General features: G+C 38.0%; 1 protein-coding gene across 2 annotated transcripts in view; it reads right to left on the bottom strand.

The window, feature by feature from the left end:
• The window catches only part of LOC122891111 (mitochondrial poly(A) polymerase), a 31,899-nt gene extending 19,617 nt beyond the window's left edge, over window positions 1-12,282 (bottom strand). For both annotated transcript variants that reach the window (XM_044226557.1, XM_044226558.1), the window contains exons 1-4: window positions 12,105-12,282; window positions 5,687-5,859; window positions 3,790-4,023; window positions 2,466-2,690 (exon numbers count right to left, since the gene is read on the bottom strand). In XM_044226557.1, the coding sequence (XP_044082492.1) occupies window positions 2,466-2,690; window positions 3,790-4,023; window positions 5,687-5,859; window positions 12,105-12,258 (786 nt within the window). In that variant the 5' untranslated portion in view covers window positions 12,259-12,282. The remainder of the gene's footprint in view (window positions 1-2,465; window positions 2,691-3,789; window positions 4,024-5,686; window positions 5,860-12,104) is intronic.
• Between the last annotated feature and the right edge of the window lie 969 nt (window positions 12,283-13,251).

The following is a 13,251-nucleotide window of genomic DNA, read 5'->3' as shown; positions in this document are numbered from 1 at the left end:
CAAGCACATATTTCAAAGTACACATTTATAACACATTGCATTAGTTAAACCTACATACCAAACAATGTGAAATTGTTTAGTGAGACTGGAGCACTGTCTTTTAGTTATTTTTAAAGATTTTTATTTATTTATTGGAGCGAGACAGAATGAGCTGGGGGGTGGGCAGAAGAAGAAGCAGATTCCCCGCTGAGCACAGCAATGGATGCGGGACTTAATCCCAGGACCCTGAGATTATGACCTGAGCCAGAGTCAGATGCTTAACCCCTGGAGCACTGTCTTTTAGAATGTCTTTTCAGAATGCCTCTATATTTCAGAAATCTAAGACCCAACTAAAAGTTTCCAACACCTCTACTTTCAAAGAAAAAACTTTTCCTATTTGCATAATAATTAAGTAACTAGGAATACTGCTGCTGATAGTGACCAACATCTGAACACTTATTACATGCCAGGCTCCATCCTAAGTGTGTGATGTGTGTTAACTCAGTCGGCCCCTCCAGTGCTCCACAAGACAGGTGCTAGAGCACGACCCCAATCTCACAGCTAGAAAAATGTCAGCATAGAGAAGACAAGTAATTTACGAACGATCCCAGAACTGGTAAGTAAAAAAATACCTTCCGCAACTTGGCTCTAGAGCACAGGCTTTAACTGTTAACAATAAATTATCATGTACCTCGATTATTTCGCCAAGTCTTTTTACCTACATTAAAAATAACAAAGCACAATTTAAGTGTCCCTGCCAGGAATTCAGTATGATATCAAGTACATGCTAGTCTTATTAGAGGGATGAGCCATTTCATTTTGAGGTACTCTGCCTTCCTTGGCCAGTTTTAATTCAGTAAGTATATACTGTGCATATTAACTTATGCCAGGCACTGTGTGGGACAGGAAAATGAACCAATATGGCTGTTGCCCCAACCCAGCTTATGACATGGTGGGAGCAATGTATCAGCCCCTAACTAAACCTAACACAGAAGAATTTGGAGAGAGACAGAAATATGAGCAAGATATTGCGAGAGTTTACAAGGAACGTGTGACTACAGCTTTGAGGATATACGTAAAGGCAGAGATAAAGAAGATAACTTAGAACAGAATTAAGATAGCAAATGTCAGGAAACTAAAATGTCGCTAATTAACATATGAAACATATATAAGAACTCTCATAAAAACTTAGAAAGAATATTTGCCAAGAATGAAAAATGTTTTGTTTTCAAAATGGTAGGCTGAAGGGCTACCTGGACATCCAGGTAGAGAGGAGTACTAGTTTGAAACACATAAGAAAAGACAAACATAACAATCTACATTTTATAAACACACAGGAGTCTTTCCAAAAAGTTTTATATTTATATTATATTGTTTGGGAGGATGGCAGAGATACTGGTTAACTTTACCTGATAGACATGCATATTTATAAGAACTAAATGGAATATATAATTTCCAAACTGTAAGAGGAAAAAAGTGGAATGAGGCAGGAATAAAGCAGTAATCCACAGGAATAAAAGGTACAACATAAAGAATATTGTCAGTGGTACTTTAACAACCTTGTACTGTGCCAGACCTGACAAGACAGGTACTTGTGAGGACAGAGTAACATAAACTTTTCTAACACTGCACACCTGAAACTAACGTAACACTGTGTCAGCTATATTTCAGTTCTTTTTTTTTTTTTAGCAGTAATCCAGTAAGAAGAAGGGAAAGGGAAAGAAAAAGAAAAAGTACAAAAAAATAAATAAATAAAAAATAAGACAGTAGAAATGAATCCAAAAATCATCAGTAACAATGAATGAATACACTGGCTTCAAAGACTCACAGCTCAGAATTAAAGCACAAAATTCAGTGATCTGCTATTCATCAGGGAGACACCCAAAATATAACAGCATATTTAAGGTCAAAATGAAGATACAGAAGAAGACACACGAAGCAAATAACAAGTGGTTATCTAAACAGACAAAAAAGAATTTAAGGAAAAGCATACGTAAAAGATAAAGGACATAATTTAATGATATGTGAACAATGAGAAGATATAATAATCATGTACCTATATACACACATGAAGCTAACATAGCCTTTAAATAAAACAAACATCAAAAGAATTCCAGGGAAACTTAACAAAACCAAAAAAATCATGAGATTTCAGAATATTTCATTACTAGATAAACAGATTTAAAAAAATTAGTTAAGATACGGACAATCTGAGTAACACAATAAATAACCTTGGCCTAATGGAAAAACTCCAGAATCCTTGGAAAAAAATAATTCATTTTATTATGTGTAGAATATTTACAAAAAAATGTTCATATATTTTACCAATACAAAGAAAGACTTTATAATTCCGAAGAATCAATATCAAATAGATCATATTCTTTAGTCAGAGTGTTTATTAAAGTTTAGAAACCAACAGTTATAATTTTACAAAGTCCAAAGATTACTTTTAAAATATCTTTAGTGATCTAATGAAATATAATTACCTTGTTTGTGTTGAATTTTCCAATTTCACCTAGATCCAAAAACATGTCCAAATCACATCCTAATTTCCCAAAACTGTTCACGGAAGAGCCAAAGGGTCTCACTGTACAGTCCTGAAAATATGCAGCTGCTAGGTCTTCAATAAGAGAACAGGTGAGGTATCTGAGCTTAATGTCCTCCTCCGTTAGCTGGAACTCCTTCAGGAGAGTGTTCAGCTGATCATCTATCTAGCTGGCCAGAACAAAACCAACAAAATACAGGAAATGTACAGGTCATAGAAAATAACTGTCATTTTACTTCCAGAGATCTGATGGCTTTGGAGACATACCACAAAAACATATTCTTTTTTTTCTTCAATCGTAAAAGTTGATTAAATTTTTTTTAAAAAGATTTTTTAAAAATAGTCCTTTAAAAAGAACTGAGGGATGATAACATTGGCAAAATCAAAGTTGGCTAGAGCTAAAATCACTATTACTTTACAATTAAAGTATTGTTTTAGGAAAATGAAAAGAGTAAAAAGCTCCAGAAAGAGATCAAAACAACCACAAAGCTAGACATTTTAAATGAAGTGGAGGAAGGAAGAACCAACGTTAAAGGCAAGAAACACTAGAAATAAGCAATGCTTCAGGTAACGAAGACCCATGATTCCTCAACTCCTCCAAATAATAATCCTGTATCTTCACCAGAACTCTGGTGTTAAAGGCATCACATTTTGAAACTGTACTGAAGTATTTAAAATAAAAATCATAGCCTCAAATGCCCATATTTGGAAACAGTACTGAAATTAATTGAACTAAGAAGCATTTGACTCAAGAAAAGTAAGTAAAAGAAAATAAAGGAAATGTATAAGGTTAGGAATAAAATTTTTATAATTAGAAAATCAAATCAAAAATAGCATTTCGATAAAAATCATGAACTAGTTCTTTGAAAGTAGTAAACTAGCTAAACTTCTGACAAGACTTTGTAAGAAAAACTAAAACTAATATAAATAATGTTAGGGCAGCAAATCAGATTAAATCAGAAATTATATCTTTTCTGAGATATTTTTAAATTTCTAGAAAAATGCCAGGTACAACTGTATGTCATTATGCTGACTGCAAAAAGAAAACCTGTACAGACCAAAGGCTGAAAACTCGAGAAGAATGTGGTTACTTGGGAGGAGCACAAGAAGGGTGTGGAGGCAGGGAGTGGGGAAGGATTACTTTCACTTTTCACTAAACATACTCCCTAGTCTGACTGTTTTATAATATATAAACTATCGTCATACACACACACACATATTTTCAGGAATTGGGAAAAACTGGGGAAGTCTACTTAAAAACTTACACTTTCTGCATAACAAAGTAATTCAGAAAGCTTCTTGCTTGAAGGAGGGGTATGATTACTGCACCGTATGCAGGGCTGTTCTGAAGTCTGGTTTGATGGATTCTTCATCTTTACATTGAAGAAACGTGACTTGAATGGAATTGCAGCCTCTGTGTCCATACTCGGAGTGCGAGTTACATTCTGTAGTGAAGTGATACTTTCCTTTTGACAAAACTCCACAACAGCATAAAGACCCTATGCCGAAATCATAAGGAAAAACAGAAGACATCTCAGAAGGATATATTTCACATAGTATTTCAGTTCAAATATCCAAATGATTATCATAATACTAAAAAAGATTCATTAAAAATTATAGACTTCTAACACAAGCACTGGTTTTAATCATTTTAAGCAAACTAAGAAAAGGAACACCATAAAGAGACATTAGTCAACAGAAGCCGAAAACAATGATGAAACAGAAAATCAAAAGGCAAATATTGAAAGAAGTTGCTGTGGCCGATGTAGAAGAGGTTACTGCCTATGTTCTCTAGGATTCTGATGGATTCCTGCCCCACGTTGAGGTCTTTCATCCATTTTGAGTTTATCTTTGTGTACGGTATAAGAGAATGGTGAGTTTCATTCTTCTTCTATACGTAGTGTCCAATTTTCCCAGCACCATTTATTGAAAAGACTGTCTTTTTACCACTGGATACTTTTTCCTGCTTTGTTGAAGATTATTGGACCATATTGAATTGTGGGTCCATATCTGGGCTCTCTACTCTGTTCCACTGGTCTATGTGTCTGTTTTTGTGCCAGTACCATGCTGTCTTGGTGATCACTGCTTTGTAGTAAAGCTTGAAATCAGGCAACATGATGCCCCTAGCTTTGTTTTTCTTTTCCAACATTTCTTTGGCAACTCAGGTTCTTTTCTGGTTCCATACAAATTTTAGAATTGTTTGTTCTAGCTCTTTGAAAAATGCTGGTGGAATTTTTATCAGGATGGCACTGAAAGTGTAGACTGCTCAAGCCACTTTGGAAAACAGTGTGGAGATTCCTTAAGAAATTAAAAACAGAGATACCGTATGACCCTGAAATTACATTACTGGGTATTTACCCCCGAGATTCAGATGCAGTGAAAAGAAGGGCCATCTGTACCCCAATGTTCAAAGCAGCAATGGCCACAATCGCCAAACTGGAAAAAGCCAAGATGCCCTTCAACAGACAAATGGATAAAGAAGATATGGTCCATATTATACAATGGAGTATTATGCCTCCATCAGAAAGGATGAATACCCAACTTTTGTATCAACACGGACAGGTCTGGAGGAGATGATGCTGAGTGAAATAAGTCAAGCAGATAAAGTCAATTATCATATGGTTTCACTTACTTGTGGAGCACAAGGAATAACATGGAGGACAGTCAGGAGAAGAAAAGGAAAAATGAGTTGGGGGAAATCAGAGAGGGAGATGAACCATGAGAGACTATGGACTCTGAAAAACAAACCGAGGGTTTTAGAAGGGAGGGCGTGGGAGGTTAGGTGAGCCTGGTGGTGGGTATTAAGGAGGGCACGGATTGCATGGAGCACTGGGTATGGTGCATTAAACAAAGAATCTTGGAACACTGAAAAAATAAAATCAAATTTAAAAAAAAATCAAAAGGCTAAACAAATATCCTTCACCCCCGGCCTTTATCCCTAAGATAACAGACTACTTAAAGTATTCAAATGATGGAATCAGTCAGCTTTAACTTACTTATAATTTTGTAATAATGCCATAAGGATGTCTATTCTCATACCAAAAAAATCATTTAAAAAATTTAAGGATATCAAAAGAGAATCTAACTTTACCATATTGCAAATCACAAACAGAACCTTTTTCTTTCAAAGGCATGAATGGTAAATTGTTTTCAAATACTTACAAAGCTCTCATAGAAGAAATGATTACTAATAGGTCCATGTTGAGATAAGTATTTCAGAAACTTTTTTTCACTGATTTTACTCGGGCAATGTATTAAAACAGTTCGCTGTGCCTGTTCTCGTCTTTCTTTCTGCACCTCAGAGAATTTCTTTTTGGGAATCTTGTCTTCAGAGCCTATGAATGAGACAAAAACATTTCCAGTGCCTGCGTGTGCTTGCACGTTCTCGTGTTCTCTCTCTCTCTCTCTCTCTCACACACACACACACACATACACACAAACAGATATAAAATTTAAAGCATATTTTGAAAAGGTACATTAAGATTTTATAGCTGACCAAAACCATTAAATCCAAATCTCATCTTCTTTCTTCTTTACCTGTGTAAGAATGAAGCTATACTACTTCCAATTTTCATTTTACCATTCTCCTGGTTTTGATTTACTGCATTCAATGTCTAGCACTGAAAAGAGAGATCCACAAAATTTTAAAAGCAAAATCAGGAATGTAAAATCACTTGTGTAACACCTTCCCAAATGCACACATACAAAATCTGTACAAAGTGTAACATTCCAAAGCCTAAAGGAAATTATTACAAGCCTGAGTGTAATGAGAATGAGTTTAGAACTTGAATGTATTAAAGTAAGTTATTATCGTCCTTCTTTGCCGTGGGCCTTGATCTGGCTGAAACAATTAACAATGAGTTACCAACTACCATGCTGTGTATCACAGGGAAATCAAAGAATTTAAAATCCAGTTGCTGCCCATAAAAGTTCATGATAATTTTACTAACAAAATGCAGGGTTATTTCTTTTTTCATCAAAACCACTCCAGGGGGTACCTGGGTGGCTCAGTGGGTTAAGCATCTGCCTTCAGCTCAGGTCATGATCTCAGGGTCCTGGAATCAGGTCCCACATTGGGCTCTCTGCTCAGCAAAGTCTGCTTCTCCCTTTCATTCTCCCTCTGTCCTTGCCCCTCCCCCACCTCTCTCTTTCTCTCTCTCTCTCTCTCAAATAAATAAAATCTTTGCTGGGGAAGGGAACCACCCCAAGGGTTAGGGGTTTTACAATCAAAGGAAATGAAGACAAGAGCTGTTAAAGTCAAGATTTAGGTATTAATAATTGATGACCAAGAAGGAAAGATCGCCAACTAAGTATAAGGAAAAAGAAAATCATTCAAGTTCTAAGAGCATATGAGAACAAAACACTGAGTTTTAGAAACTCATCTTTTTCCTCCAATCCATTTAACTTCTAGTTGGGTGGCTTAAAAGTGTTTCCAGAAATCTGGAGAGATAGATTCTAGAGATTATAAATCACTAAGTCTGGTATCGATACTCCAAAGAAATTCCAAAGAAATTAAATAGTACAGAAAATAGAATTGTTATATGGAAATTGGCAGATGTTTTAGACCTGTCTTCCTTCAGAAGATTCTAATACTGATGGATCAAGGAATAGTACAAACACACTACACCTTAATTTCAGCAACTCTAAGACATTCTCACAGACCAGACAGACAAATGCGTTTATACCAGTAAGGGCTTGCTGAACCCTAAATTCTGTTCAATAGCACAGACCCAGAGGCAGTTTCTAATGGCACACCACAGAACTCCTGGCCCTGACACAGTCCACATTTCCAACTGATCAAACACATATTGAGTACCTTTCCTACATTCACTGTAGCAGGTGCTGAAAACACATCTTTTAAATAGGGGTCCACATCTCCATTCTGAATGCCAACTCTTTTTAACATCAATCACTTATTTCAAGGTCTGATTCCTAAACTGGTCTCATTCACACCAGTCTTGTCCTTCTCAAGCCATTCTTTGTTGACAAAGTGATCTTTATAAATTAATCTTTTAAAAGTCTCATTGTTTGACCTCTGTTTCAAACCCATCAGTAGCTTCCCTACTGCATTCAAGATCAAGTCTAACCCTAATAGCAAGGGTCAAGTTACTGGCATTTTGTCCTACCACTCCCTTTCAAAGTCAATTTCTACCATTTCCTCCTTCTGCTCTGTTCACTTAAGCTACTCCACACACAGGACTGCCATATACTGTGAACTTTTAAAATTGTCCTGTCTCTGAGTGGAATGCCCACTTTCTCATTTTCTGCTCGAAAACTCTATTCACCTTTCCATAGGTCTGTGAAGACTTTTGACTTTCCAGGTAGAATCTCCTCCACTCCGTATTACCTTACTTCAACACTTGTGAAAGAAGGTAATTCATGGTGTTGTACTTACTTAACAAGATGGAAAAATACTGAGGAGAGAGACTATTATTATTATTATTTTGATCTCAGTCTACTGACAGTTCTTCCGATTTTTCCTATTTCCTTTTTTTTTTCTTACACCAGATCTGCCTAGATCACCTCACCAACTCTTCCCTTTGTAATTACTACCTATATATTCCCGTCTCTGTTTTTCACTGAGTCTAGACTGATGTCTAAGGGCTTACTATAAAAGTAAAGTCAAATTGTTAAATTTTACAAAGTAAAAGTATAACTCCTTCCCTTGTTCTCTGTCCCTAGTAACACCCAACCATTAAGTTTGGTATTTAAGCTTCCAGACATTTTTAAGGCACATATAAACATATACATTTGTATCTCTCCACAGATAAACATTTTTTACATAATTAAAAGATTCCTGAAATCATATTATACATTGTTTTATAATATACTTCTGAAAAGTATATTATACTTAATACATCGGGGACACCTGTGTTTGTATATGTTTACCTCATTATTTAAGTAACTGTTTAAATATTCTTGTTAATTTACCATAGTTTAGCCAATCCTCTGCTGATAAATATTCAGATGCTTTGCCTTTCTTCACTACTACTAACAATACTGCAGTATCAAATGCACACAGTGTCTTTGTACTTTTATGCAAGTATATCCCTGCAGCTGGTCATTAGGAAGAGGAGAAGATTGATAGAGAAGTCTGATAAAAGATCAAGAAATGTGCTTGAGAAGATGGGAGAGGTAGAAACCAAAGAATTAACAGTTCTGGCCTTGAACAACAGTAGGTAAGAATGATGAGGACAAGACAAAGTTGTGAAGGAAGGGACAAAAAATTCAGGTTGTTTGGGGCGCCTGGGTGGCTCAGTGGGTTAAAGGCTCTGCTTTCGGCTCAGGTCATGGTTCCAGGGTCCTGGGATGGAGTCCCGCATCGGGCTCTCTGCTCAGCAGGGAGCCTGCTTCCCTCTCTCTCTCTTCCTGCCTCTGCCTGCCTCTGCCTACCTGTGATCTCTGTCTGTCAAATAAATAAAATCTTAAAAAAAAAAAAATTCAGGTTGTTTATTATCTCACAAAAGGCTTAGCAAATCTACAAATGACACAAAGTTTAGAGTAAAAGGCAGTGAGCGCTAATGTGTTATGACCGACTCAACTTATGGTATTGATGACCTAATTTGGTAAGCATAAACTTAAAACAAAAAATAAGGCTAAATACTGTCCTACATCTAAAATTAAAAACAACATAAAGATACAATGACATAGTGGGGAAGAAAATCAACCTAGGAGTAGTTGCATATAAAGGGCCCAAAATTTCGATTTGATCATAGCTCAGAATTAGTCAAAGAAATGTCTTAATTTCTGGGGTATGAATAGGGAGAGAATAGAGAAACATATATAAAACTCCAAACTTTATCAATATTTTCAAAAATCCAAATCTAAGAGATAACAGCATTTCTTTACTATTTACTGGCCAGGCCACATATGCAATATATGTTCTCCTCTGGACATACTGGATATGAAGGATATTAAAGAACCAGATAGGGGTGGCTGGGTGGCTCAGTAGGTTTTGTCTGCCTTTGGCTTATGTCATGATCTCAGAGTCCTGGGATCCGGTCCTGCATCAGACTCTCTTCTCTGCTCAGCAGGAAACCTGCTTCTTCTCCTATTCCCCCTCTATCAAATAAATTAGGTCTAAAAAAAAAAAAAGAACCAGAGAACATCTGGAGAATAGTAGTAAAGGGTCTAGAAACTGACAGAGAATTACTATAAATAAAGTGGGATTTACAGCCTGGAAAAAAGTTATTGAGACCCCAAATGCTGTCTTCAAATACAACAGTGAGCCCTCCATTCACCGCAACACTTTAGTTTTCCAAGCACTTTTACATATATACTCTATATTTCAATTCTCACAATAACCTCTGAGATAGAGCGGGTCTCATTAACTGGTGAAAAAATGGCACAAAATACAATGTCTAATAAGGTACGTAGCCATTTATAGAATTAATCTGTTGTCTGGAAGTCAGCAACAGTCCCCCTTGTTGGAGGCACAGGACATCCCTGCTTGTAGAAAACCACTGCATAAGGGGGGGGGCAGTCAATACAGTTATCCTACCTGTGACACCGACCCTCACTCCATTAGATGGTCTAAGATTATGAGACTATTTTGGAAAGCTCCTCTGGGTCCAAAGCGGGGGCGGAGGGGGGGCGCACGGGATGTGATCAATCAAAAGTTCTTTCTTCAAATTCTACAAATTCAGGTAAAAGATGATCTTATTCTTCCTTCTGGTGAAGGCTACAAACAGGTAAACATGAAGCTGCGGTAGCCATGCCTCCATGGAGACGATTCTGAGATCAGGAGGCCACCAAACAACAGCTGAGGAAAACAACAATACCCTACACTGGCCATATCCATCCAGCTGACCTTACTGCACCTAGCTCTCTCTGAAGTTTCGTGACATGGCTTGGTTTGTCCTCCCCCATCTACTTAAGCTAATTTAAGTTAGTTTCTGTCACCTGGACCCCAAAGAGCGATGAATAATACATTGCATATTCTCATTCTTAAAACTGAGGTTCTTCTCCACTACTCAAATAAAAGCTATGTCTATGTTAAGCTTATTTAGCTCATTACAAACATTTTCCAACCATTAGAGCCTGACCAAAAAATGGAATTGACTGATTTTGGACTAGTATGTTCCTTGTTACTACAAAATATGACTAGAAATGTTTTCCATCAAGTTCTCCCACTAAATGGAAACCTCAATTGGAAATTTCTCAAGTCCCTTCCAATTATAAAATGTTACATTTCTGAGTATAAAATGCAGTTACCTTCTTTTTTAAAAATGGAAAAGAAATCCATAGGAATATTTTGTTAGGCACCACAAGAGTCTGGCTGTTTAGCCAGTTATGATACAAAATGAAACACATTTCCTAAGAAAAACAACAAAGCTGTATAAAATGAAGAGTATAACCTGGGAATCGGGTTCTTTCCTTACCTATTTAACAGATGGGTAAGTTTGAACTAGCCATTTGGACTAGCCTGTTTCTTCATCTATAAACTGCTGTAATAACTCCTTCTACACCAACCTGACAGAGTTTAAGTTCTCAAAGAGCATGAGGGGAGGAAAAAAAAAACCCTCCCAATCTAAACCATTATACAGATGTTAAATTACAATAGCTTCTTTGGCAGAATCCTTACTCAAGTTTTCAGTAACTAGAGAATTTTTAACAAAACCACCTTCTACCAAATACAATCCATCAGTATGTCAATGAAATATCATATTAAGTAACAACTCCGCTCCCTGTCCATATGAATCTTCATTTTATCTAGTCTGATGAGAAGAGCAAACCTACCATTTTCTTTAGGGAACATTTTACTTGTTTAGCCTACTATAAAAATATTCCCAGAAATAATTTCATCTCTTAAAACTATAGCAGAAATCGACATTTTGCTTACTAACTCTACTCGAGGTCTAAATGAACTCACCTACGTATCCCAGCACAAGTTACTTTGCTCTTTGAGCCTCTCTGTACACTTGTTAAGTGGCGAGAGTTAATACATTCTTTGCCAGATTGTTTTTAAAATTGTAAATCTGATACCGTAGCTCTTGGGTCACAAGAGGGGTTCAATTAATAGTGAGCTTCTCCATACAGAAAGCAGCATATAAATTTAGAACGTCTGCTGGACAGCAGCCTGTTCCGGTGAATGCAAATCTGTTACCATGTTACCAAAATGGCCAAAAGAATAAACCAAAGGACAGTAATTTCCACAAGCAGAACACTGTATTTGGGAGCCGCGAATACTGCTATTTCATTATTGCTTTACTATCCTCGTCCTCCATCAACAACTTGTAAAATCAGATACATCTGTAAATGAAGCAACTGACTGATGTGTGGCATCGCTGTTTTCACTGGGAACGTTGTTTTGCCAAATTATAAAATATTAGCAAGCCTATTTAAATGCTTTTAAATAGTCAGGCGCCCTCAAGCAAACATCACCCAACCCACTCCCACCATGAGCAAGGAGCGCCCCTGCGAACCCCTAATGAGATTAGTGGGACACGGCCTCACCCTCTTGCCAAAGGCTCCACGGACGTCTACACAAGCCACGCGCTCGCCCAAGACCCCAGTCTCTTCCCCCCATCCCTGGCCCGCTGTGGGGCGCCGATACAGACCGGCGACAAGGCGCCCTCACCTGTCTCCACGTTCCTCGAGGACTGCTCTTCTCTCTTAAGGTCTGCGGCCACAGGCCCTGGGCAACTGAGAAGCCTGTGGGTAGGACGTAGGACTTGACCTCTCTGAGCACAGAGGGGTAAACGTGCCAACATCCCCACGCCGCGAGCCGCCATTGCCAAAGCAGTAGAAGTAGGAAAACGAAAGGGCACGGGCTCTCGCGCGTGCGCGCTGAGGCGAAAGGAATGGGAAGCCTAGAGGGTCAAACTAGGCGAAAACTGCCCGAGGGACTCGGCCTTTGCTTTCCGACCGGGTTGCTTTCCGCTCTCCTACAGTTCCCCGAAAGACCCCGCAAGAGAATAAGCCCACCACCTGCTCTTCAAAATAGGCCTGAAAATGGAACCAGAGAGCAAGGTCCTGAGGAAGGAGCACTGACTTGGGAATCTACACGTAAGAGTATAATAAATGACAGCACTTTTTCTTTTTAGCAGACGGTGTTGTGAGTGCTCTGCTCGTATTAACTCTCAATCCTTACAACAACCCTGTGAGATAGGAACGATTATGTTCTCCATTTATTTATGGGAGATTAGGACATACGGAAGTTAGGTGAACATTTCTGAAGTTGCACAGCCAGTCGGGAGCAGAGATGGGAGTTAAACCTAGATTATCTGGTGAAAAGGCTTTTTTGTTTGTTTGGTTTTTTGTTTTTGTTTTTTTCAAAAAAGATTTATTTGTTTGTTTATTTATTTATTTATTTTACAAACAGGGAGCACAGGTAGGCAGAGAGGCAGGCAGAGAGAGAGGGGGAAGCAGGTTCCCCGGCGAACAGAGAGCCCGATGCGGGGCTCGATCCCAAGACCCTGAGATCATGACCCGACCCGAGCTGAAGGCAGAGGCTTAACCCACTGAGCCACCCAGAAGCCCCTGGTTTTGTTTGTTTGTTTGTTTTGTTTTGTTTTCTTGTAACAAGTTTATTAAGATTTAGTTCACAGGCTACACAGTTCACCCCCTTTGGTGTACCATTCAATGGATGTTGGTATATTTACAAAGTTGTGCTGCAATCACCATAATTATTTTTCGAACATTTTCATCACCTCCAAAAGAAACCTCCTGTCCCTAAGCTATCACTACCTGCATCACCACACTCCCCAGCCCTGCAGGACCACTTC

Source organism: Neovison vison, chromosome 12, assembly GCF_020171115.1.
Source record: "Neovison vison isolate M4711 chromosome 12, ASM_NN_V1, whole genome shotgun sequence".
NCBI classification, from domain to species: Eukaryota; Metazoa; Chordata; class Mammalia; order Carnivora; family Mustelidae; genus Neogale; species Neogale vison.
This window is presented reverse-complemented; position numbering and strand designations above follow the sequence as displayed.